This window comes from Atractosteus spatula, chromosome 5 (assembly GCF_055471065.1).
Source record: "Atractosteus spatula isolate fAtrSpa1 chromosome 5, fAtrSpa1.hap1, whole genome shotgun sequence".
Taxonomy (NCBI): domain Eukaryota; kingdom Metazoa; phylum Chordata; class Actinopteri; order Semionotiformes; family Lepisosteidae; genus Atractosteus; species Atractosteus spatula.
In genome coordinates this window covers 62,160,517-62,188,200 of record NC_142710.1, presented here as the reverse complement: position 1 = coordinate 62,188,200, position 27,684 = coordinate 62,160,517, and the positions used below count along the sequence as shown (strand labels likewise).

The 27,684-nt window shown below is 35.8% G+C and overlaps 1 protein-coding gene across 3 annotated transcripts; it reads right to left on the bottom strand.

The window, feature by feature from the left end:
* Nucleotides 1-299: 299 nt before the first annotated feature.
* On the bottom strand, nucleotides 300-26,667 carry pparg (peroxisome proliferator-activated receptor gamma). 3 transcript variants are annotated; one of them, XM_088916302.1, is made up of 7 exons: nucleotides 26,420-26,667; nucleotides 10,889-11,110; nucleotides 10,287-10,456; nucleotides 8,675-8,813; nucleotides 6,567-6,766; nucleotides 3,752-4,229; nucleotides 300-1,910 (listed from the first exon to the last, which is right to left on the bottom strand). In XM_088916302.1, the coding sequence occupies exons 2-7, from the start codon at nucleotides 11,106-11,108 to the stop codon at nucleotides 1,663-1,665; spliced, it is 1,455 nt and encodes a 484-aa protein (XP_088772428.1). In that variant the 5' UTR covers nucleotides 11,109-11,110; nucleotides 26,420-26,667; the 3' UTR covers nucleotides 300-1,662. The 3 variants fall into 3 exon arrangements, with proteins under 3 accessions (XP_088772428.1, XP_088772426.1, XP_088772427.1); XM_088916300.1 differs by lacking the exon at nucleotides 26,420-26,667 and adding an exon at nucleotides 26,189-26,253; XM_088916301.1 differs by lacking the exon at nucleotides 26,420-26,667 and adding an exon at nucleotides 15,981-16,063.
* Nucleotides 26,668-27,684: the final 1,017 nt, after the last annotated feature.

The following is a 27,684-nucleotide window of genomic DNA, read 5'->3' as shown; positions in this document are numbered from 1 at the left end:
GCTAGCGGACCTATCTGTTCCTTCAGAGGACACTGCGAGGGCACAGTAATCTGATTTCAGCTGAGCATATCAATATACAGTACTCGGTATTTTATATTCCTTGGTATTATTTTTTAAATCACTCCAAATTCAATTTTCTAAATAGTACTCTTTCTTCTGTGCCCAAAACAATTGTTCACTTGACACACTAAACTGGGGACTAGAAGAAATGTCAATACTGCTGTACCTCAACTGGGGCATTTTATCTTAGTGCTCTGAAGTAATGGAAGCATATCAGAATTATTAAGAACTCCTCACAACATTTAAAGGCAATTTATTCACATAAGTCCTCTTTCAAATTGAAAAGAAAGTAGCCACAAATTAGGCTGAAGCTGCATTAAGGTTTCCCACTTGGCTTCAAATGACACAACATCTTTGTAAATTGAAAAGACAAACTGTACCTTGAGACTAAAAAGTGTACTAAATTCATACATCATTTCCTTGTAATGATACCTTACATGCTTTGATCCATTTAATAAATTGTGAACAATAAAAAGAGCTCATCGTAAGACAGAAAATTAGAAAGAGACCATTTGCAAGAAATTCTATGAAAACAGCTATACAGGTTATCGTCTATGAAAGCATGAAATTGAAGGATTTTCTACACCATGAGAGATTTGTAACGTACAAATATAAAAAAAGAAGAACATTGTCAAAAAGAGTAACGTACAAAACCGTTGGTAACATATTTTGCCATGCAGCCAAAGTTCTTTTTAATTTTCATTAAGCAATGAAATATTTCCTTTCAACGATTAAAGATAAAAATAATATTCAGCATAAAATGTTTTTGTTCCTAGTTAATTAACTTTCTTTGGTCATTTTTCTGCTTTTATTTTACTTTTTGTTGTATAATCACATTTTCCATATTTATTTTATTCCAGTGATATGTTAAACATCACAGTATGTTTCCATGGGCTAAAGCTCTTTATATAAACATTTACATTTGTAATTGTTACTTCATATATGTTTAACCGTTCGCATTTTAAATTTTCTTTCACAAAGACCTTTTAAAAAAGCATGTATAAAGGTTTATGACTATAGAATTGTAAAAATGCTAAATTATACATGTAGTATATTTATCCAAGGTATAATCCAAAAAAGACATTCTCATATATTCACAGTAAATTTTAAGATGTTTTTAAGTTTCCCTCACAGTGACATAGTGCAGCTTCTTTTTTTATAAAAGGAAGCATTTAAAAAGAAACACTTCTTCATTGAGAGTTTCCAATTACTTTCAACATAATCTGTACTCAGAAATAACGTTTCTGATTCAGACAGTATCCCTAATTCATTTGCAATCCACACAGAATCCGAGAGAACAGAATGCTTCCGGTTGTTCTGATTACTGTCTCTATTTGTCCAGAAAACATACAAAAAGGTGGATAAAACATTAGCTCAGTTTATAGTGGTGAGATGAAAAAAAATCAATCAAAAAAAATTTACCATTTGTGCCTAAGGGAACATCAAGGCCAATGCTGTGAACCCTTTAGATAGTAACCTGAGAGAAACCTGCACCACTCTGCCTGGAAAAAGTGACCTTATTGTATCATTCACTCTATATACCCTGCAGAGTCTTGCTCTACCTAGGTGTGCCACTGAAGATAAAGCTGTGAATTCTGCTTTCTAATACAAGTCCTTTATTATTTCTTGCATAAGCGGGTGCAGGCACATGTCCACTTCGGTTTTCTTGAGGAGCTGCATCAAACGCACGTGATCTGTCACAATCTGACGGAGATCCGTCATTTTCTGCAGCAGCTTGGCGAACAGCTGGAGGGATTCGGGATGGTTGAGTTTGAGCTGCAGTTCCAGTGCTTGCAGGACAGTGTCCTGTAGGTCTTCAATGGGCTTCACATTCACCAAACCCGGACGATCTGCAAGACAATAACACATGGCTTTTAAAACATTATCACTAATAATTGTATTTGATGATAAGATTTGATAAGTGACTTAATTGTTGTATAGCATACAAGTATAGGACTTTGCTGTAGGGTATAACAGCAGTGTCCCATTTTTAATGTGAAACTACAACCTTCCAGTTACACGTCCTCACCCCTACCCCTCACTGGTGCCTCATTAAAAATATGTCCTTTATTTTTTCTCGACAAAGAAAACACTACTGCTTCACCTAGAAACCTAGAAGAGCACACCAGCACTTTGAGAGTCACTGTAAGAGTAAACCTTTTCTGAGAGCAAGACAATCATTCAATTAGTTCAACAAACAGAGGTTATTTCCGTGCTGAAAATTAGAAACAAAACAGAAAAAACCCCAATGGCTGTGGAGTTTCTTTAGGTGTGAGGAGAAGGGTCAACAGCTGAAATGCGTTTTTTATATATTTCTACTTTCCCATGTTGAATTAACCTCTCCTTGTTCATTGCAGATGCAGCTTGTAGTTTAATTTAATTTAATTTTTGATTAATCACTAGACCTGAATTCGATAACCCCTTCAGATAAAAATATACACTCTTCTGTCGTATTTTCTTTAAGTAAAGCCTTGATTTCAAGTTAATATTTTACAGACCTTTGTGTAGCTGGTATTTTAAATAATCTAGTGAACTAAGTTCAAGGACACAATTATATTTCCCAACACAAAAAACATTTAAGTTATCAATACATCCTCGGTGATAAAGCCTCTGTGGATATATTCAAAGATTATTTTTTTCTCGGAGCGTTGTCAAAGCCAAAACATTAGTTCCAAGAAACAGGAGAAGAGCATACGATGTAGTCCCCATAAAATAATGTTAAATAAAAACTGATACATTTTTAAAATGTTTGCATTATAATATAGACTACAAATTCAATCAAGTTTGTAGCCTTGTAAATGTCTTCACTTGGTCTAAGACATTTTGAGCAATATGTTAGAGCAATATGACCACATGTCAAACTACAGTCAAGGCAGATATTGAGTCACATGCTGGCAGTGAAGCCAATAACAGCTAAAAGTTGAACACAAGCTGCAGTTGGATATTATCAGAAAGAGAATGCCCTGGGGCAGTTACTGGTTGGGCAATACACAGCGATCTGATTAGAATGTATGCAAGCAGCAGATGACTTGTTTCATTTCTGCAATGAAAAGAATAACTCAACAAATAGCAGTACTTCAAATCTGACTCCAAGGAGATCCCTGGGTCCCAACAAGGCTGCAGATACAAAGGGTGATCAGGACTGTATCTAGATTAGAAATCTTGACCGACTACTACTATTTCTGCTGCTACAGTGAAATTTAAAACTAGCATTAACATAACGCAAGATTATTCACAGACCTTAAATACAAATGACACCTCTAAAGTTAGCGGGCTGAGGCTGTGAAAACTGATTTGATTTTCCACTCTTCCAGCACAATTTCATGCTCTTCATTTCCATTAGGCAAAGTCAGTCTGTACAGGCAGATTTGCCTAGGGTATATTATGAAATAAGTAAATCCTTCAAAAGTTCTGCATTTTTTGCTAAAGCAATGTCATTTGAAATCCTGATTCACTGGTTTTAAAGCAGATGTAATCTTTAACTATGGCTGAGCTTTTCTCACTGAGCATAAGAACCCAGAGTTACCATTTTGATTCCAGTTTTGCAATAACAGTGAATCTATATTCTCTGGCAAGAAAATTAACTTCTGTCACATGTTGTCTGATCTTTGTATGACAAAGCTGTGATCTTTAATGGAAATATAACCTTCAAAATTAGCACCCGCCTTCTGCTGTACACAAAATAACTCACCTCCACTCAGGATGATCACAGCAAGAAAGAGTGCCATATCACTGTCATCCAGCTCAAGGGCATTGAACTTCACGGAGAAGTCAAACTTGGGCTCCATCATTTCGCAGAAGGGTTTCCGGAGGCTCTTGAGAAACTCCCGGGTCATGAAGATCTGTCCATAGGAGATCAGGGTTCCATCCTTGTTCATGAGAGAGGCCCACATGCTAATTAGAACTTCATGGACACCATACTTTAGGAGAGTCACCTGGTCATTCAGGTCGAGGTTGACAAAACCCGGGATGCTCTTTGCAAACTCTGTGACTTCCCGGACAGCTTCCACCGAGCGGACCTGACAACGCTGGAAGAACCTCAGCTCTGCCTCGTCATTGGGCTCGTGGCTGAACCCCTGTTCCTGTCTATGCTCTAGGAGTGGGACCTGCTTGCAGTGTATCAGCTGTTCTCCAGCGGTGAGAGATTTCATATCGTGGATTACAAAAGGCTGTTGGAAAGACAAAGACAAACAGTTGCCGTTAGTTCTATCTTCCATCTATTCTAATTCGTTCAAGGCGTCGGAAGCTCACTTGTTGAAAATGTTACTTAACAGATTGTAAATGACATGTTAAGGTAGTTGAAGAGGTATATTTGAACAAACATATTTGAACAGGACATTAAAAAGTAACCAGAGATGCAATTTGCATTTCAGACCTACAGTATATATAGCCATCGTTTGGTAATGAGATGGTTATTCTGGTAAGAGTTGTGACAAGTGAGAGCCTGTCTCTGAGGCACAGGACTGACAGCTCCCAACTGCTCTTCCCCTACATGACAATTTAAAATATACAGCCAATCAAATCTAGCCAGCATGTCTTTTGAAGGTCAGAATAAACTAGCACCTGGAAGCATGGCAGTTAGTGTAACACCTGAAGCACTAACTGTCTTGTCACCCTGTCAGTTCTAGTCACTTGTTATGAAAACAGGAAAAGAAAACAATTCTGTTCTGTCCTGAAGTACAGGTTCCCGTTCTTTTGTAAAGCTATTCCTTTTAGGCCCCTAAAAAATTCCTCCACGTAGTCAAGTTTAACTCTTACATCCCTCTGTGTAATATTAATAAACATACTAGGGAGGTACTTAATCCACCCTTACATGAAGTGTGATTTTTTGTCTGTCTGTTTCTGTCTGAATATAAATTAAATTCTGTTGTATCCATTTCAAATCCAAAAATACCATCCTAGAAAAAATATGTCTAAACTTAGTTTAATGTGCCAAATCACATAAAATATTTAGAAATATATTGGCAAAAACTAGTTATTATATAAAATATCATGAAATATAATTTTTATGAAAATAATTCTGACAGGTTGTTAACACAATCCTGCTGCCCATTTTGTCTTTGTCTTTAAAACAAACAGCTGTATGGTCTCATCTGCCCTATAACTTCAGGCTAGCTAGTCAAAACAAGCTTAAATAAAGGATATTTAACAGCCTTGGAGATATCACTTCCCAGAAATACACTTTATGATTATCATTGAATGCCTCGGTGTTTTAAAAACACAAAGCATCCTTTAAATAGTGAATACCCGTCTGCAACAACAAATACGTGTCTTCTCGTTGAGGGAGCAGTGCAGGACAAGGCTATGCTCGAACTGTCTTATGCTCAATAAAGTAACCAAGTGATGATCAAGTGATAATGTGGAATATCTTTACATCCACCGAAAGTCACTATAGGAATGCACTACATGGTCATGCAGTTACAAAACTGGAGAGCTCAGAAGCAATTAAAGCCACATTACAAGTTACTTATTAACCCCTAAGAAGAACTGTATCTCTAAATAGCATGATCAACCAGCACATGAGACAACTTCAACTGGAACTGCTCCCCATCTGAATTCCAAACCGTCCCCATAACAGGAAAGGAAAAGTCCAGTTCTCAAGCTCTATTTCCTTTAGATTTCACAGGTGTATTTCAATTAGTAGTACTAAATAAAACCAGGAAATAAAAATAGGTTATTTGACCTTTTCTAAGTTCATTTCAGCTGAGTAAGAAGAGGCTGAAAACCAGAATTCCCCCAGGGCTTTGAGGACTGCCTTTTCCAGTCTCTGACTGTAAATACTGTATATTTAGGGAGTGTCAATATCATTAATCAAAGGCTCAATTCTAACATTCCGGAATATTTTCAGATCTATGGTTTACAAGCATAGCAGGTGGCACTGTATGTTTTTTTCTGAATTACTTAGATCTTTAGTTACAGTGGAGTTACTCGACTGCTGAGAAAGTAATGATAAACAGCAATTATTTTGAATGTATTAATTCACTGCAATTCTTGTGTCTGAATACATAGTTTTGCAGGAGGGAGGAGAATGAAAATAACTGCATAAAAATTGATTTTCATTTTCCAAATTAATTATTCAACTATCTTCCTTGGAAAAATGCTCTTCTCCAAAATATATATATATATTTAAGGCTTTAAAAAACATTAAAGATAAAATATACACATAAAATTGCGTTAGGCAAAGAGGGAAATTTTTTAATTATAAACCAAACTAACTCAGTGGTTTAAAAGAAATACAAATGGTATTATTTATGAACTTTTGAACAGATATAATAATGAGCTTTCCTGTATTCACATGCTATATGGATCCACAGTAGTTCAAGTAGGTAGCTGCGTCAGCATGCGTAGGCTGTCACACTCCCAAAGAAGGCTCCACAGCCAAAACAGTTTTTTTCTTCTCTATTTAAAGAATAAACCTTTACTTGTTCCTGTATGGATCCATGTTCACTTTCTAACCAAACAAGTGTAGAAGTGCATTTCTGAAGCAGAAGTGATGAGCCACTCACCGCGATGTCGCCTGTCTTCCCAGACAAGATGGCCCTTGCCTTGGCTTTGGTCAAAGGGAAGGACTTCAGATATGAGTCATACAAGTGTTTGGCAAGAGCTCTCAGGTCAGCAGACTCTGGGTTCATGTGGTCAGTATCCGAAGAGAATTCAGCCAAAAGCTTCTCTTTCTCTGCTTGGGGCATGCGACCAAAACGAATGGCTGAGGAACAAGAAAAAAAAAACATTGCAAAATTCCAAATGTCATTCATGACATCTCTTTATAACAAATTCAACTGCCCTGCTCTCTTAGCTAGAATAAAAGCTTGTTGCACAAAATTAAAACAGTGTTTTCTCAGCTTGGTTACTAAGTATCTAAAAGTAGAGTAATGTTTATAGGATGTTAAAAAATAATAATAATATTTTACTATTCAGTTGAAAGACAGCAACAGAGATGTTTCTTAGAAAGAGGGAGACACAATGGATTAAACCTCAGTAAAGAGTTTTATTTCTCCTCAATTGGAACAATATAAAGTTAAATAAAACATCCTCCAACTGTCACCCGCATAAGAGCTAGTCCTTGTTTTGTTTTGAAACAGACCTCTTCTCTTGAAATACATTTCAAGTCTGAGTCCTACACTAGAAAGGAAATGAGATTCTTGAAATAGACTATACCAGAGTTACGTTTTTAGCTTTTCAGAAGATAATACATGCCCTGAGACTGAAGCATGTACTACAAGACTAGATGCCTGCATCTATTTAAATGTGCTTAATGTTTTATGAACTCCACACATAAAACCTTTTGCAAAACGTGTATTGCAAAAAATGTTTGCATTTCTTGACATGGGTGGTGATAGCTGAAACATTCTGTTATCAGAATGTAAATTGCATGTCTAATCCAGTGAACTATAGGTTAAAAAAAGATCTATATCTATATCAATCTTTTTTTCAGAGCGTAGTTAGCCATGTTATTCATTTAAATTACTGACTGATTACTGTTCAGGTGCAGAATGCCATGACCACCACCATTCTCAGATTCGTCACCACTTAACTGCCTCACACCTTTAATAAACTCTTTCTGTTTGTTACACTTCCTACTTCTGGGCCCCTGGCCAACAGCCCTGACACAGCATTTCAGTGTCAATGAAATCTCAGCAGCCCAGGGGCTGAGCACCTTATCAATGATTCATGAAAACACATCTAAAGTAAACCATCAGAAAACCCCAAACCACCACAGAATCTGTGAATTGTGAACTACTTTAGTTATCATAAAATTTGAGAAATAACGCTCACTAGCCTGATAAGATTCAGTTTTTCATGTCAAGAAATAATTCAGATAATTGTTATGGCTAGTTAAACCATATAACTCCTACTAATAAAGTAATACCTTTATCATCTTCAGATAGGGAATATTAGGTGACATTACAGCATGCGAAATAGGTCTTACTATGTTTTGGACTTTCAAATGATTGGGTAATGTTGTAAAATAGGTGTCTGCAAATCCAAAGCAAGATTTCAATGAACATTAGAAACATGAAAAGGCCCATCTAGCTTGTTTTCGCACTTGATAGATTCAAGGATCTCATCCAGTGATTTCTTGAAAGAAGCCAGGGTATAGGCTTCAACACAATGGCTGGATAGTAAGTTCCACGCACCCACAACCCTGCTCGTAAAGAAATGCCTCCTGAAAAATCAATCTATGTAATTTTCAATTATCCATATAATTCTGTGAAATGCCAACAATGTGTTGTGGTCTTTCGTCTTGTCTGTGCATATATATGTTTTCATTGCGTCACAATCATGTATTGAAAGGAAGCCATTCGAAACGAGTGACCCAAGACCCCTTTTTGAGAGCAGGAACTATACAGTTATGCATTAAACCACACATAGGAAGCTTTGTTTTGTTAAAAAAAAAACACACCCAGGATGGGTTCTTTTTTTTTCTTTTACATGTAAAGTCACTACATTATATTTCCGAGTCTCGAAAGGTGTGAACGGAAACCGGGCAGCTGGCACACCAATTCAAAACAATGGCAGAGCTGCATTTCTGCAGAGCGCCACCTCGCCTACACGAGCTCTTATCTCTCTGCGAGACAACAGGCATGAAGCGGACAATGGAGGCACTGCTTACCATTATGGGACATGCCGACCATAAGGCACTTCTGAAACCGACAATACTGACATTTGTTTCGGCTCTTTTTGTGAATACGGCAGTTTAGATCGCATCGGTCGTAAACCAGCTTCAACCGTATCGTTCTACGGAAGAAGCCCTAGAAAAAGTTTAAAAAAACATATATATTAAAACAAGACAATGGGACGTGCATCTATATCCTGTGATCTTCAGACCTGTGTCTTCATATTGAAAGGGAACGTTTTCATTTCTTTTTCTCTATTACATCTCACTAGGTTGCAGCCAAGACCTCTAGACGACAAGTGACTGAGCAAACTGAGATTAGTCTGAAATATACCAATAGCATGAAGACACAATATTGTTTTATATACTAGTTCCATTCTGTATATTTCTTTGATTTCCACCAGGCTTGATCATCACCTGAGCCCAATTAATTCTCTCACTAATGAGGAGATTTAGTGCTCATGCAATGATTCAAATTTACATGTGTCACAGTAAGTCAAGGGTGATTAATTATTCAGAGACACACAACAAAACATATAATCAATAGCTAAAATGGACATATTTTATTTTTCTTAAAACACACATACATAAATAAATAAAGTGTTACATTTCTTTTTATACATTGTATACTTTTGGAATGGGGAAAGTAAAAGACATGGCTCTCCATCAAAAGCCTGCATGATTTCTGACATTTCTGGAAAAGATGGCTAAATATAAGCCCACTTAAAAGAAGTTACTTCAACATTGTGACAAAAATTTTACACTTTAAAGGACTTGCTTTTCACAGTATTCAGCTTATACGTGAAAGCTTACTGGACACATTTTAGGTTCTCTAACAGCATAAGAAATATTTAGCCAGAACCTTTTGTGATAAAAATATATTTCAAAACTGCTACGAGTAATGGAAATGTGGGCTGGGTCAGGGTGAGGAGACTGAATGCCCTCCCTTTTTCCTTTCATATAATGTTGTCATCTCAGTTTTGAAATTCAACTAATAATACAAATTTTCTGTGAGGTAATTTGGAAACTCAGTATCTACTTGTGGTTAATGTGACAGACAGTACACAGATAGGAAGACACTTCAAGCTTGGCGAGTCTTCATTTCAAATAAAGACTTTCATGTACTCTTACAGCACATCATTGAAGCAAAGAACAGCACACTGTTAATTTCCTAACTGTGAGCAGACTTCATGAGATTCTAAATGAGTATAAAGAATTTTCCTATGTCATGTATTATTTTTAAATTTTGATATTATCCAGATTGGAAAAAAACCCTCAAACCTAATACATCAAATAAAGTGATATATTGTAGACATATATAAACAGCAAGAAAAGTGAGTACTAAAAACTGCTTATCCATACCGCATAAGCAACAGAGAATACCATAACGGTAAAGAAACACTAATATCGTGCCATCATGGTACCAAATGTTTTTGATTTATTACTGTTAAGTAAAAGATAAAGGACATACAATTCCAGAAACCTAGTTAATAATTAAGCTACACTGGGAACTTCAAAGAAATAAAACGCTGAACTGGATGACACTGCAAAGAGAAGAGAAGGTCCCACATTTTAATAGCTGTAGCTTGTTGGGAGGACTAATCCATACCTTGCATCCTTCACAAGCATGAACTCCATAGTGGAACCCAGATGCTTTGTCGCCACAGACTCTGCACTCAATGTTGAGCATCGAGTTGGCGTTGTCTTCAAGAAGCTTCGAGTATGGCTGGCCTTTCTCAGAGTACTGAGGAGGAGAATGTGGTTCCATCTTTATTGTATCTGAAAAAAGAAAACACAATATAAGGAATTATCATTTGTAAAAAGGGTTTGAACTTGACACTAACCTGTCTTTTAAAGGAATCAGAACACTATTTTCCCATGGCGCTCACTGCTTCAGATCCACAAGTAATGTTGAAGCGGCTGAGTGTATAACAAACCCAGCTTTTGGGATTCATCTAAATAATATGTCATGGTAGCCCTATGGTCCACTGTAGTAAAGCACAGTAAAGAAGTCAAAACCACTGTAAATCATAGCGAAAATAAGGTAAAACCGCAGTAAAACTGTGAAAATAATATTATAAATTACACAAGGTACAACTTTATAAAAGTATTCTTGGGTAACAACAATCTTGTGGACTTTACAACCTAAATCAAAATCAACCTAATCAAAATGGCTGAAGTTAAAGTGATAATAATAAAATCCGTGCATACTTGGGTTTTCATTCATTTTGAAATCATACATGTAGTCGAATTGCGCCAGGTCTTCACTTGGGAGAGGGCTGGTTTCATAAGCAAGGCTGGAGATGCTGGAATAGTCCACTGTTGTGAAGGGTTTCATGTCAAAAGACTGAGAGCTGTCATCCAGGTCTGCCAGATCCACTGCATTCAGTCCAAAATTCATGGGCCAAACTGGCATCTGTGTGTCAACCATAGCTGGAAATCAGAAACAAAACAATAAAACATCACTATGCGCCTGAGGACACAGTGCAGTTCGTTTGTCTCCACAGCTGGCTGTATTGATCAAGTAAGATGTACCAAGACGTCCTAAACTGTGGTACAGTTTGAACACAGAACAATTTTGTATTTTCAAGGGGATCATTTTAAGGAATGTTAATGACATGGACCATATCTGATTCCTATGGTATATGATTCAGAATGTTTTGTAGTATTATTACTAATCTGAAAAGGTTGTGTTGAAATCTGTTTTTATGGACTCCATTAGGAGTACTTAAAGTTTTTTTTTTTACTTATTAAAATTGATTTATATAAATATATCAGTGGGTTACAGTGTCCATTGACAAGGCACGCATTAAAGCAATTGGTAAATTAACCTTAAAAATAAATTTAAACTGACAAACTAAACTTAAAAAAGTCTAAAACATGGAAACAAGGTGTTAATTGTAAAACAATGTTTATGGAAATTCCCCTTCATTTCAGAGCATGAGGCGATTTATATGATGAAATACGGGTATAGACCTTTTCCACAAATTTGATATAGGCAAAGTTGTCATGAAGACTGCTCGTTATTTGCATGATACAGTATGTGAATAAAAGATTTTTTAATTAGGAGCAACACTGCCCATTGGTTTAATTTGGTAGCTGACACTTGATGCCGAATTGTGCTAAACTGTTAACTTTATAACTCCACTGAAAACACCATGCAGAGTAAAAATGATGCAAAAGCAAATTAATCTGAACAATAGGAAATAACTGTCATGCTGCAGAAATACTGTGACCAGCTCACTGGGGGGTTACTGAGCAATGTCTTAAGGCCTTATCACTGGGGAAAGGAAGAATTTATAGAAGAATCTTGTGACGAACAGAAGAAAAATAAAGTTTCTAATCTTAATGAGAAGATACAATCTCTAAAAGTGGAAGCCCAATAACCACTATTAGAATAACTGCCAGGTATTTAATAGACGTGAAGTTTCAAAAAATGTATTTTAATAACACACAATTAAGAAAGTTTTCACCTCAAAAGCAAAGAAGTAAGAATTTTAGAAAGCTGTTAATAAGAATCAGAAACATAATCCTTACGTTCAAAGAATGCACTCTGAAATCCAGCACAGAGTGTGCTCTGAACTAAAACAAAGATATTAGATAACAAAGTGAACTCTAACTTGGTTGAACTTTTATATGAACTAACAATCAGAATGTGCAATAACCCAGTTTAAAGGAACTCAGATGACCTTCAGGTAAATTTATATAATCAAGGCCATCAGTTATTTTAGTTATGTCCACATAATGATCTTAATAAGAGATTTACCTGGTATCTCTCCACATTACACATGTTTAAAAGCACATTCGTAGATTCTCAAAGTGGAGAACACTTGGTCACTGGAACATTAAAGCTTTGTAAATGATATAAGCTGAAAGATGGCCTAGGCTATTCATATTTCTCAAAGTTCCATGTACCTTTATAGTGAAAATGAAAAAAGGTATTTAATTTATAGTCATGTATTTAACAGTGGTTAAGCAATAGAACTGTTTTGTTATACATATGTGAAAAAGAAAAAGTAAATATATTTCACCTTTCATACATATATTTTATACTTTTGTTGTGTGATCTTATTAATGCAAAAGTACCTTTTTATGATACAGTATATAAAGCATTTTTTAAGAGACTTCATAACTAATAATAACAACGTATTAAAAGCTGCTTGGAGCCATTAGCCCACAGTATCTAATTTCCTCGTTGTGACAGAAAAATGAATTGTGCTTCTTATAACGTTAATTTGGATATAATCTATTTTCATTTACAAAAAAATATTTTCTGGAAGTGCTTATTTAAATCACTTATATTTCCTTTGCCGGTATTTTATACAAACTCCTCAATCAGCGAGTTTCCTCTGAAATTGACTTGCTATAATACAGCCCCCGCCTCTGGCCATAAGAAAAGACACATTTTCCAAAGAACATTCTATGAGGAAAGTAGTGGGCAGTGGACTAAAAATAGCAGAGGTTAAGACTTTGTTTCCATACAATCGATGTCCATTTTGAAATTAGGAAAACAAGCTCCTTGCAGGGGGACCTTTGCTCTGGTTGGCGAGGTCCAGAAATATTGGAGCCAAACTCCCCCCCAGTCACACCAGTGGCTGAATCACACATTAATGACTTGTTTTTCAGATATGGACTCACTGATCTGATGATGAAACATTTAAGCAACACTTATTCTTAGCAGCTTTTATATTTCAGCCAAAATTCTCAAATCCATGTCACATCTGCCCACAGTGCGAATGAAGAGAATTTCTGTTTTTGGTTTCAATTACAGTGAACAAATTAAAACCTGAAATGAATCATAGAGGATACAGTGTGTTGGAATGATGTAATATTATTACGTGATAAATGTATAAGTTGACAGAAAGCATATTAACAAAAGGCTCTGAAAGCAAAGTGGATTTATCTTATAAATAAGATAAAATAAATTCTCTGTCCTTCAATCAAGTCTAATCTTGCATGAAACACCATTAAGTGATTGATATACCAATTTTGCTATACCAGCTTTCATACAAGTACAGAACTAATATTCTCATTTTTCCTTTAGTAAGAGCTATAGCATATAAGGTATATTTTTAAGGTGATGACTAACCTACTTTTTTATTGGCTAAATCCTCTTTCTGGATTCTGTTTTACAAAAGCCAGCTGTAGTTTTATGAAGAGCAATTTATGGCGAGTGAAATACTGTATGCAATTATCTCCGTTGGGAGGTTTCTTGCAAAACACAATGCAATGTTATTCATTCATATTTCTTAACAACACTTCACATCCTGTCAGAAAACCTTGGAGACTTATTTGTGAACAGCAAAAGGCAGCTTTCCTAAATGTTCACCGGATTATCTTTATGTCTTTACATTATACAACACATACTTGAAAACCCAAAGGAGCAGACAGATGATGTCTTAAGAAAATGTATACATTCTGTTAAGCCCTGGCGTCACAAACACATGTTGAAATACATATGTTTAAAAGGGAATTAGTCCAAAAATGTAGTGAATTGACCCAGATTAAATAACTCAGCATAAACTTGTCATGTGGAATACTAAATAAATGCATTAACTTGTTTTAGACACAATCAAATACTTTTTCTTTTCATAGTCCAAAATAAAGAAGACCTTATTTTTGTCAACTAAATACAAACACCCAATATTGTCCTCTCTCCAGTAACAAAATAACTTTATGACTATGACACAATCAACCAGATTAACATTCATTAAATATATCTTAAATGTTGAACTCACTTATACAAGAAAATAAGCTTACACATTAAACATTGTACAAGTTACCAATCATTTAAAACACACAAAAAACAAATTTCTGACACACTGTATATATCCATTCATCCATCCATTTTCTAACTGCTTTATCCAATACTGGGTCACAGGGGAACCACAGCCTATCCCAGCAAGCAGTGGACACAAGCAGGCTATTTCTTACATGTACTGTATATATGTAGTTAAAAACACAAGAGAAAATGACAAAATTGTAAAAAAATAACCCAAACGTTTTAAGCCTTTTATTAGGAAATAGAATGTAAGCCAAAATTGAGGACATACTTTGCATTCTGCATTTCTTTCTAGAGGAGTGAAATACCAAAACAAGCATACCACAAGTTTGCTTCCTAATTCTATGACAAAAATCAGATGCCATTTCATTCATTATGTTCTCTATCTCACCTGTGAATTGAACATTGTTTTAACAATACTGTTTGTAAGATTTACTAAGTAAGTGTAAGTACAATCACATACTAAATATAATAATGTAAAGACTAGTAATGTTGAATGGTGAACCCTTTCTAAAGCACTTTAGAAACACTTTCTAAAGTAAAAGTAATAGAGGAATGTATTTCTTAGCATCTAATCACCAGAAAGGATACACCCACAATAAGATGACGGAACTAAACCCATGCAGGGTTTCTAAGCACACTGGATAAAAAATGTATAATTCTGCAACTCTGGAGAAATGTTGGAGAACAGGTAACACTAAAATGAAATTTGGTATGTTTTGCCAGGGTAAGTGCACTTACAGCAAATTCAGAAAAAGCTTGAGTTTTATAACTACGTCATTGGAAAGGAACAATAAATCTGTCAACGCCTACATAGCTATGGAGAAAAAAACTTACTAAACTTCTTTGTTAAAAGGAACCAGACAATTAAGCCACCACTGTAGAATTAATGGATCCAATATCATGTACTATTCACAAAAAAAAACAAACTAAGTGTTACGACCATAATTCACACAAACTCCCATACTGTAAAATGACTTTGAAATGTGTAGAAATTTGAAATAACTTTGAAATAAGAAATATGAAATGTGCAGAAATCAGTGTCTAGCCCCATGCTCCTAAAACTTTCCATTTACAATAGAAAGCTCCACACATAATGGCTGTCCATAGTCACTGAGAAATACTGGATAATTAAATCATGATTTAGTTGTCAATAGGCAGTTTTAGTTTTCTTCTAGTTCACAACAAAATACATCTTTCACTTTATAAAACACACCATACTAAATTGCAGGTGTGAATAAGTTCACTAATAAATCATTTTGATGTAACACTGTATTTAGATACAGTATATCACCTGCTACTGTATTTAGCAGATCATGCTCAGATCAAATCTCTCCTTTATTCAAAAGCAGACTGGCCACACTTGAGAGGGGTAGGTCAATCACAGAATCACAGTTCAGATGAATTGCTCAATACTCCTGTTATTCCACTGTAAAAATACTTGTATAGTATTTGTACAGGTGCTTGGAAACGCACTTACTGTACATGGCACGTTAGGAAAAATGATCGAAGAAAACTTACCCTGCTTCAGTGTCTTCTTACATTATGCCTTCAGTAAAAAAGCAAGAGCTACCATCTTTGTACAGAACAGGGCTAACACTGGTACAACCTGTTTGACCACATTCAGCAATATCTTGAAAAAGATAAGTCATCCTAGAAATATGACTAAACAAGCAGCTAGCCCAATCTTCACAACAACCTTTATTTATGGTTGCTTGGATCTCTTAACTCTATAACTCTCTTCTTGGAACAAGAAAACTTTACATTTTTGCTTAATTCCCTAAATCCCAAAGTATTATATGTTCTTGTCAGTTGTATTGTAATCATTATAGCTTCTATAACAAAAAGAAGCTACATCAGAAAATACCTGAATAATTTCTGAGTTTCACTGACTTGTCTGCTTTGATTTAATCAATTTAATCCTTGACTAATGCATAGATATTTAAGATTTGAGTGAAAACTACATTATCTTCAGAGATAGTATTATATTTACATTTCTGATGCTATGTCACAGAAATCCTGGTCTGAAAATCGCTAACCCTCTTTGAGGAATTTCAAATTTCTCAAGCTCCTTTACCATTTACCGACGTTAATATGGTTCAAGAATTTTTAGAATAAATTATTGGTAAATTACAGTAAATGTATGAAATAGGAAAAGTACAGTAGATGAATACAGGGCCATAAAAGGCACCTAGGAAATATATTATGGCTCTACAGAATGGCCTGTCCAAATTATGTTGTATAAGGGATTACTTTAATATACTTTTCATTTAGATTTGATTAAGTATCTTCATTTCGTTATTGACTGACTTCATAACTCAGAAGGTAAAACACATCATAATTTGGCTCTGGCTTGAGTACAAGACTCATTAATGCCATTTTAACTGAATTGCTAAGGTAATAGTTTTTGACACTTTGCACATGACTGGTGTTCATTTGCTTTGCTCCAGTATATATTAATGAAATGAAAGAATTAACGTCATGGCCAGGAGACAAGGCTGACAGAAATGTTTGGGAATGGATACTGTAAGAAGCATATTTTACATTTGTGCATACTTTATGACTGTTAGAACTTTAAATGTTGATGTTCCATACAGAGATAGGCCTATTTTCCCCAAAGAAATGTCTTATGTAAAGCTGTGTGACACTCCTGAATGCCTGTCTAATGGAAATCCTGGAACAGTTAGTTCAAAAACAGATTGTTTGCAGGGAAACTAGGACAAGTGCCACTGAAAAGGCTATTACGTATCCGTCCTGGAGAGGCCTTTATTGTGTGACAATGTTTTTTCACTCAAACATGCCTGGAGAACATGAATGTAATCATCAAAGTGTACAACGCAATGGACTCATTTACACTTTACAAAGGGAAGATAAGATTTTTAAAGAAGAATGTAGGAAGGGTTACAAACGAGAGGTCACCATTTACTCCAGATACTTCTGCTAATAGCAGATCCAAACCTCCAAATCCCCAAATGGGTTGTGGGAGTCTGGAACCAGATCCCGAGCCATGCTCTTGATGCCAAGACCCAGACTTCTTTCCAAAAATTACCGATTGAGATCCTCAGTTTAATTAGCTACTAGCAACTAAACGGGCAGAAAGGACCAACTACAACCTTTCTTATATCCTTATCACATCCACCTGTTTCTAAGACATGAAGAACCGGAATTATGTTTGAAATGCCATGGAAAGAGGAATATCAAGATAAAAGGGTAGGGATCTTTTTTAGTTTCTGGTTGATTTATCACATTTACATTTTCAACACTGGCACCATGGTAGCATGACGGTTAGCACAACTGTTAAATTTTAGTGGCAATTGTAAATGATCCCTTTCTGGGGGGAATGTTTAGGGCGATTTCATACTTGGGGGTTTGTTCCCAGTATTAGTAGTGAGACTGTAAAGAAAACTGAACCGAATGATCGTCATCACCGGAATGGCCTCTTATCATTGGTGACTGTCCTGAAAAAAAAACAATGTATAGCTTTTCCACATGGATACGTGAAAGTCAGATGTATACAATAAAATAACTGGCTACAAATGGCATACATATTATCACCTCTTTTAATCCAAGAAGAAACAATGAATATTTAAAGGTAACTAGATAACAATGTCAGTAATAAAATAATATTTAAGAAACACCTACAAAATTCTCAAGATTCTTCCAAAATATGAGCAGGGCTTACTATGAAGAACACCCTGTATTGCACTGTACGCTATTGTGCAATCAGAACTAGAATACTTCTTGCAAGCTGTCTAGACACATAACATTGTCAAATGCGTAAAGAAAAAAAAGATATGATAAACGGAGTCAACTTTGAGAATATCTTTACAGTTTGACATCTTTACAAAAAAATAACTTTCAGTGAGAAAAATAGTTTATTTGTACTGTACTTCACAAATGAACACAAATCATTAGTTTCAAAATCATATGGTGCCGAATAACTTTTATATGTAAAAATTGTCCAGCTTCCTGACATACACCTCTGCTTTTTCAATCATTTCATCTTCAGTGGAAAGCCCAGAGAACACACTGAGGCGCTGAGTAAGAAACCTCAAAACCAATAGCAGGGTTTTGCCTCTTGAACAGAAGAGGCTGTGAACTCCTGACCCTGGCAGCAGCTTGTTTCTTTGCCCAGGTTAGTTCATCGCACAACCTTTCTAAATTTCTACATTTTGAAAAATGATACATTTCTGTATACCAGGCTAGTTCAGATTTAGGTCATCGCTGAAACACGACGGTAGGCTTTTGAAAGAACCTCCTTCTTCGATCAGCAGGGTGGTACAAAATGTGAAGCTGAGGGAAAACCCCCCGAGTTTATTGCATTTTCCAAATTAATATCTTATCTAATTCAAATCATTTATCAAATCTGACATTTCTTCCCTTAAATGGTTAGTATTCCATGCAGGAGCTGAAATAATATTTTAATAGCAACAGACATAAACTACTTGAGAGTTTTGTTTGCTTGTTTAAGAATAAACATATTTCACATTTCAATACATAGACACTTTCCATTAACAGATATTTCCTATTGATCCTGAGATGAGATCTGATCTAAGGGAGAGCTGTGACACACCCGCCCTGCTGGACCAGAATTGGACACCTCTGATTGTAGGTGAGAGTTAGCAAATTTATACAATTTCTAAAACTTCACAAATATATTTTACATGGCTAATTCAAGAGCCGTTACAGTAGTGTGAAAAGTTTCTTTTTTGCTTTTGTTATACTAGTTTATAATAGTTTCTTTTTCCCTCCACATTTTGTATGTTTTGAAATGCCGACTGGCAGAACTTATGCTGATGCTGATGCTAGGGAACCAATTCACTTACATTTCATGAAAAATAAAAAAAGACAAGGGTCAGCACTCACCATACACTGTTTTATAAAGCTGTGACATCTGGCATCCAAAATTTACGATTTTTCCATTGAGGTGGCAGCGATGAACTTTTGACTTTTAGCAAGTGGGTAATGCCCTTGGTGGATTTGCCCAATTAGTAGGAACTAAAACACACATTTTCCACTTTTGACACAACATAACCTTAGCAAAAGTGCAGACAGCTAACAATCATGTGGCCTCAGTGTGGAGTATTAGTAAACGCAGATGACTTCCTGTTGCTTCATTCCTACTTACAGACACTCAGTTGCACTTCTCTTGATGGGGGACAGATAATGTTTTTTGTTGTGAGTTTTTTTGTCTTGCCAATATCCTGCAGTTGTTTTACGTAGAACTGGGTGGTTTCATATGAAAGCAAACTTTGGTACTATTACTATGTTAAAATAAAAAAAAAACAGTCTGAATGTTAACTAAGCACTATTTGAACAAAATTTACAATTTTGTGTCCCTGAAAATAATATATTCTGAAATGTTTAATGATTAGCTGAAACAGTAGAGAAAACTAAACTTATGTGAATGTGTTTCGATCAATTACATCCAACCACTATCTGAAAACTGCTTATTCCCAGTAAGAGTCATGGGAATCTATCACAGAAGCATGTGGTTCCAGTTGGAAGTTAACAAATACTGTAATTTTAAGACCAAAAAACAATACAATTACTTTTTTATTACAAGGAAAAATTGTTTTACAGTGATGAAAAACACATAAAGTAAGATATTTCATGACATTATTTAGCAGTGGATCAAAGTTTGTACTGAAATTAGCTCATGACATAGAGTCATAAGCAATTTTGAACGAACATCTCTAAAAAACAGAAAAAAAGGTTAGAAAATGAATTTTCTTTGAATCCATTAATTCTACCACATGAATCAGACCACCTGGTTAGATTGCAGGTTAGCACAAAATGTATTTTTTATTTTTTCTGATGCTAATCCAGAGCTTTACAAGATGTGGGTCAAGATGTGGCATAAAAAATATTATGGGTACACGTGCAACAAAATTGCATCATATTCAAAAGATGAAATCTTAGTCATAGTAAAGCAGTGATTTAAACATACTGTAGCACACGTTTGGCTTAAATGAAGAATATAAACACGAAGTGGGCAAATAAACTCAAATAAGTTACTATGGCACTTCAATATTTGAAATGATTATATGATAGGGCACGCAAGACAACTTGTAGAAGTCTGTTATACCACAAAGGAAGTCAGAATAGGTGCCGTGTAGAACCTTAATGACAAGAGGTGAACTCAACACTACAGAAAGACATTTAAACTAATTATATTCTGAGAATAACCATGAATGTACTGTACATACACCAGTATTTATTTGAACACATATGGTTAGAATAAATTGAGCTGCAGATACATAAGATACATTTTAAGGTATAAATTCAAAACCTACGTTTTCTCTCTGAGAAGATATCATTCTTTACCAGATAGCACTCTTGGGATTCCAAAAGTCTTACTGGAATTTATTCAATAACACACTTCTGGTAAGTGCTGCACATCCCAAAATCTTTATTGTCCAGCTCCCTGGGAATTTGATTTTGCACAATATATAATGACATAACCTTTTGCCTAATTTCTTTTAATAGGAACGAGTTAACGGCCGATTACTCCTTTGGGAGCAGCTGAGTTTCCTTCGCGGATAAGGAACAGAACCACAACAGTCAAGGACTTTACTCATCTCGGATGCTGCAAGCCTGCAGAAGGAATCTACACCATTCCTCAATGTATATTAGGAAAGGCAGGAGCTGAGTGGTTAAAAAATGATGTATGGAAATGCCATTAACAACAAACTGCCACCCTCATTAAAGGAACATTTGAGGTACTTAGGTTTTTGACTTGAGCTGTTAAGTGTTTGTTGGTTTTTTAGGTAAAATTTTAGTTCTGAAGACCACTCCCAAAAGTGTGCAAAAGGGCTTACCCCCTATCCAGACTGGAAGTTGTTAACCTGGAAAGCTCACCTCCCCTCACTCTTGAAGAGCCAGCTCTGAATGGGATCAGTTTACGTTTTTTTTTCTATGGCTTTTTTCTGCTTTGTTCCCTATTGTTTTCATTTTAAACAGGAAGGCCATGTTTACTCGCCTTACAAGCACACACCTCCTGAGGTGAAGAACAAGGCTGTAATCAAGAGAAAATAAAACTAATAGCTCATTATGATGTAATGCTATGGTGAGCCCTTGAATTTTAGACTACCCGATCACTTCTAAAGCACTGACGTGGAAATGCCTTCGAAAGATTAACATGAGGATTTTCAATGTTTTTCAGTGCCAAATATGCTCCCCATTTTCTGAAAGCATAAAATTAAAGTACAAACCTAGTGACAGGAAATATAGATATGGATATTAGAATTGAAATGAGATTATATGAACACCCACAGAATGTGCAAACAGCAGATGACAAATCCAGACTGATTCCTAAGAATGCTGTGCTCAGTCATGTAATGGGATTATAATATGTGAACACTAGGTACCTTAAAAATATGATGGAATCTGGTTCACAGTTTCACAAAATGAGCTGGACTTTATTATATGAGGAGTACGGTTTACACTACAGCTAAAGTTTCTAATATGTTTTCTAATATGTGTTTTAACTCAGCTATAAGCCTATACAGTATATCCAAATTTTACAATCTGAAAAAATCACATTAATTAAAAGTGCTATTGCCTTCACTGCACCTTTTGGTTTAGGCAGTAAAACACCATTTGAAGTCTTTTGTTTGAATTTTAGAATCACCTATTTTTACTTTACATGATTCAGCTAATGGCTATGAACCCCGCCACCTCACATGGAAGAATGAGGAAGTGTATGAAGACTCCTCTTACCTTTCTGCCTTCAAGGCCTCCCACTCGTCACTGGCTACGGCAACCCCAATGACATGACAGCACCACCCCAAGAGCACCCAGGAAATCTCAGGGGTTGCTGGGACCAGAGAGAACCCCAGTTTACTAATCCCACCCCTTTTTTTCTGTGGTGCTCAGCCAGATCTGGGGCAAACACTAAGGGGAAATCTCAGTCACCATCAGTTAGTGACGCGACCCAGGACCGAACTCCTGAAGCTTACATCACAGAGGTCAACCTGCTCTCAGGTGACAACATCTTTGCAGGTTGAAGCCCACAATTCTGAATATCTCATGAGGTCAGTACAAGTCGGACAATTATTCATATGCTAAAAAAGCACAGAAAAAACCCACATGCACTGTGCAAGGTTACTTCACCATTTTGGGGTATTTTAAGATAAGATAAGATCACTTTATTGGCCATATACAATTTCTTGTATTAAGAATTTGTCTTTTCGCATACCCCAACTTTCTCTCCATGAGACACACAGACAGGGAGAGAAGCTTGGGGTCAGAGCGCAGGGTGAGCCATTTATACGGCGCCCCTGGGGCAGCTGGGGTTAAGGGCCTTGCTCAGGGGCCCAACCGAGTAGGATTCCTCTGCCGGCTGTGGGATACGAACCGGCAACCTTCCAGCCACAGGCACAGATCCTGAGCCACAGAGCCACCACACTGTAACATTTTTTACATAAATCTAAATTGTACAGAGGACATGGAGTGCAGCTTCATAACATGAGGTGCAAACTGATGACATATTTTACGAAAAGCAGGAAGAAGCAATTGCACTTTCTTCTATACACCACTCATTATGCCTGTTCTGGTCACAGGCTATTCTACCTGCAGGGAGGCTGTTTATTCATGGAGGCTCAGAAAGTTGCGTGTGAGCAGGAACATGATGTGACAAAGACCCAGAGGCCCCATTAGGCACTTTCTAATCAGTGATTTGCTGCTACTGACACACCTTCCATTTATTGGTGAAGTTCAAAGTCCTTCAAACAGATGCACATCTCTTAAGTCTACCACTACTGGGTCTCCTGTACATTTGTATGCTTACATAACAAATACAGACTGTGATATAAGGTATTTAATATACTGTACAATGGATCTAATACAATCCAATGTTTGAGAGAATGTTTACCTGCCCTTTCCAGTTTTATGTTTTATGTTCCATTTTCATGGATTAAGGTTGTGCCACCTTAAGCAGAGAACTCGTTTGTAACAAGTTTCCAATTCAATACTATTACATACATAAGATACACAGACACTAGTCCAACATGTATAAATGAACATAACCCTGTTGTGTCACAAAATATACTGTTTTCCTCAATCCAGGACATCTGTTTAAAGTCCTTGTGATGCACCTACAGTAGTTCTGTATGTAACAAGTAGTGGCTGTTCATAGGTAATATGGGAAGTCAAATGAATATGAAGTAACTAGATTAGTTCATACACAATTACAATAAAATATTTTTATATGTACTTAGAATATAGATGAATTTAACTATGATGTAATGATGCCATATGTCATCCAAAAATTTCTAAAAATGTATAATGTTTCCAAAGTTAAAGGGAAAATTGAACAGAAACAGTGAACGTATGGGTATGTTTATGAAATATATGTATTACTTGAGTATGACCAGATACCTTATAACACAATATGTCTATAATGAATAATATCTCTTAATTTAGAGAGTAACTGTTTAAAATGAAGGGCAACAATACAAGTCTACATGTCCTTACATCCTACAGCTACTGTATGTACAGTAACTAAATACATCTCACAGGATTGTGATTTTGTTTTTTGCAAATGAGAACACCAAACATGAAAAATCTCATCCATTACAATAAAAAACAAATAGTAACATGAAATAATTGACCTACTAGACATTGCTATGTAGTTTTGCATAAAATACTTTTTGGACTTACAATAAACTGGCTTTAGCCAACTTTATAATGTATATCTGAATGGATGTTGATATGGTTTGGTGAACAGGTATTCAGTACTGATGAAAACATGACCAGCAGCAGTGTAAAAATACACATGCACCAACAAGTCTATTAATTTATATAGAAAACGATTAAATGGCACAGATAATCTTGGCAGAATGTAACATATCAAAGAGGTCATGTTAAGAATGAAAATCACAAATAAAAAAAATGGTTCTCCTCTGAAAGTTCTTTAAATAGATTTAGTAAAATAAGCTCCACATAAATAGGAAGTCTGAATTCTGAGAAGTGTGTAGTTCTTCGTAGTATAGATTTCTCAATTAAACTAAATTCCTAAACTAGTTTTCACTGAGTATTTCAACATAAATACCATAAATCTAATTGATTCTAAAAGCTATAGTTTGGAGTGCAGGAATAATAACATTAAAATCTCTTACTTGCTGCCCATCATGGCTCTGAAAATGGCTCAATATATACAATTATGAGGGCAACCAACTACCCCTCTATGTGAGGAAGCAGGTTTAAACCTATACCACTATCTGATTTCGCTCCCCAAAGTTCAAGAAAGGAAAATACCTCCAGAGTGATAAATAACTGCTGACAATAATATACCACTTTAATATTATTAGTAGTACAGTATTTAACATTAGGACCCTCTTTGATTGGCCAAAACCACATTGTATTAACACCAAGAAAAGATCTCAAACAATACCCTTAAAATTAGTCATTCCCCCCCATAGAATTCACATTTGGTTCTTATCATAGTAAAGTCCAAAAAACAGGAGTCACAAGTTGTCTCTTAAACCAACTGCAATAATCTGTAAGTAATAAAATTATGCATTGACTGCCCCCTCAGGTCTCTTTTTCTACCCCTTTCCTTTAATAGAGTCACGGTAACTTCAGCGATAATCTTGGGAAAGCTTAGGAAAAAGGAAGGAGAAGGAAAAGTAACATCAAACAGGTTTATAGAATCACATTTACTGTTGCTACCCATGCTGGTGTATTATGATCCTTTGTCTTTTTATCAATAGTGTAAAGATAAGAAAAAAAAGTGTTATGGCTTTGATATGGGATTTTCCTAAACAATGTGTACATTCAATAGATTTATTTGAATATTAAAGTTAATACAAACAAAACATATTTGGGAATGTACTGTAACTGTTTCATGTTAAACTTAAAGCACCAATAACCAACAGTATAGGCATGCAGGCTTTAGAGTATTCATCTAAATGGCATACAGAATACTTGAAAGACTGAATGCCTGCATCCCTTAAAATGATTTTAATTATTTTAAAATGTAATTGTAAAGATTTCAGAAAGAACTCAAATTACACAGTTTTAAATATTGACCATTCAGAGTACATATGGAGTACGCATATTGATAGCTTCGGCCTTAGACGAAAGTAAATCGATCATTCTGTGTTTGATATATTCTCTATTACAGAATCCCAGAAAATTTTTTTCAGAAGAGTATACTGTATACTGTATTTTATATATGCAGGATATCCATAGTCCTAGAGCTATTTGAGTATGTACTTTGTCAAAAAGAATGGAAAAGCGCTCAGGAAAAGAAACATTTGCAAACATAAAGATTACAGATAATGACATCTCCAATTTAACAATACCTACTTGAAAATTATTTCTAAGATGTATAAAATATCATGTTAAGTTACACAGTAACATTATGCATTTAAACTGTGCTGAGTCAAGTTAGTCACTGGGCACTGGTAATTGGTAAAGACACTCAGACAAACTGTCCTTATGGATACCGTCGAGCTCCTGACATACACTGCACGACGGTAATCTTTGTTTGTCCATCACAATATTGACTTTTCAAAGGTTGGTAAGTCTAAGAAATTTAAACACCCCTAAAATTTCTCCAAAGCAAATATCACGCTATATTACGCGTGTCAGGAAGCAGCCGATCACGTTCCTCCTACAGAATATTATAAACAGCACGAAATAACACAACTTCAAAAAGTTAAGCAAAAAGTGCCTAACAGGGAAAAAAAAGCTCTGCTAATAATAAAATAAAGCACACTTGCCTGATGTGGACAGCCTGTGATTGCTTACAGTGGGAATATGCTGCATGTGCCCAGTGTACTCAGTATAAGAGGTCTCCACAGAAATACAGTAACACAGTTGTAACAGTGCCTGTGTGCACCGTACAGGTACATGAGGCGATATCCCGATGACGCAAAAACCGCACTACCTATCTCTCCAGCTCCTGGGTTTCTACACAGCACATACTGTAGCTCAGAACAAGAAGTACTGACCTGGTGTTGTCTTGTAAATTTGTTGTTTAGAGCTCTGTCACTTCCTTTTCGAAAACGTGCAAAATTCTTTGCATTCTAAGTTGAGACCCACGCGTGTCCGGACTTCTTAAATTTCAAGTGCCACTCAGTGGATTATGCAGGATGACGTCGATATCTTTATGTTAATGTACTGCAGAGTTATATAGTAGGTGGCTGAACTGGATTTGCAATTAGCATGAGGACACACTGACAGAATGCATGGACGACTCAAAACTTTTTCTCGCATTCCCCTCCCAAGAGGAGTGTTATCTGGATCACATGCAACTCGGAATCACATGGACACAAGAAACTACGGAAACATTAGTTCTCAAGCTGAATGAGGAGCCCGTTATTTTCATGTCCTGTTCCTTCGCTCAAAAAATGGAACAAGAAAACCCGAATAAGTGTATTTGTCTTTTATTATTTTTTCATGGCATTTTATAATGTAGATAGCAGAAGAATTTGCGATACCCGATAGGTAACATACAGTATACAGGAACTTTGACTCCTCCTCATCGTCATTAGTAGTACAGTTGTTAGTAGTAGTCGTTTTAAAAGTAACCGCATATATATAAAAAGTAACTAAGATAAAATATGGAATAAGGAAAAGTTCTTATTAATTGACATTGACTGTCACCGTTGTAGTGCCTGTTTGTTTAATTGGTAAAACAGTATGTGCTTTCAGATTAACGTCTGTGTACAGTATCAGTGATGTTACTGCATAACCCTGGGTTAAAATTCCAAGACTCATATTTGACTTTTATTATATTATGAAATATCTACTATAAGGCAGACTTCATTTAGGCATTTTACAAAAAGCTTGAAACTTAAGCCGTTTTGATAAAAAACGTCCAATGCGAACCAAGATCGTTTTGTGGGTAGCAAGTCAGTAACTGCGGAGGGATAACAGTATACTAACATTTTGATTTGTTTTCTTATATCACTTTCAATTTTTAGACCTTTTTTTGATATGAAGTCGCACGTCCTGTAGCCTGTTATTGAAGTATCCTGAAAAATGTAATTCTGTCGTCTGTTAGTAATCTTCTGAAACATTTCGCACTTGTATACGTGTCAGTTATGGCACGTTGTGTGTCACAGATGACGCTATCAATGGGCATTACGGCAAAATGATTCTATGAAAAACGAGCAGCCCTCGATAGACACCTTTTCTTAATTAAACTCTGTAGGATTTAAAGATGGAGCTGTTGCAAGAGCGTCTAGCTTCCTGATTGAAAGGTCTCGGGTTC

What these genes read in the sequence shown, in the direction of transcription:
- pparg (XM_088916300.1), bottom strand. Translation starts at nt 26,234, where the DNA reads ATGCAGCATATTCCCACTGTAAGCAATCACAGGCTGTCCACATCAG. An exon ending in GGAAGACAGGCGACATCGCG is followed by an intron (nt 4,230 to 6,566) that starts GTGAGTGGCTCA and finishes TCTTTCCAACAG; the next exon opens with CCTTTTGTAATCCACGATAT. An exon ending in TGTGATCATCCTGAGTGGAG is followed by an intron (nt 1,911 to 3,751) that starts GTGAGTTATTTT and finishes ATTGTCTTGCAG; the next exon opens with ATCGTCCGGGTTTGGTGAAT.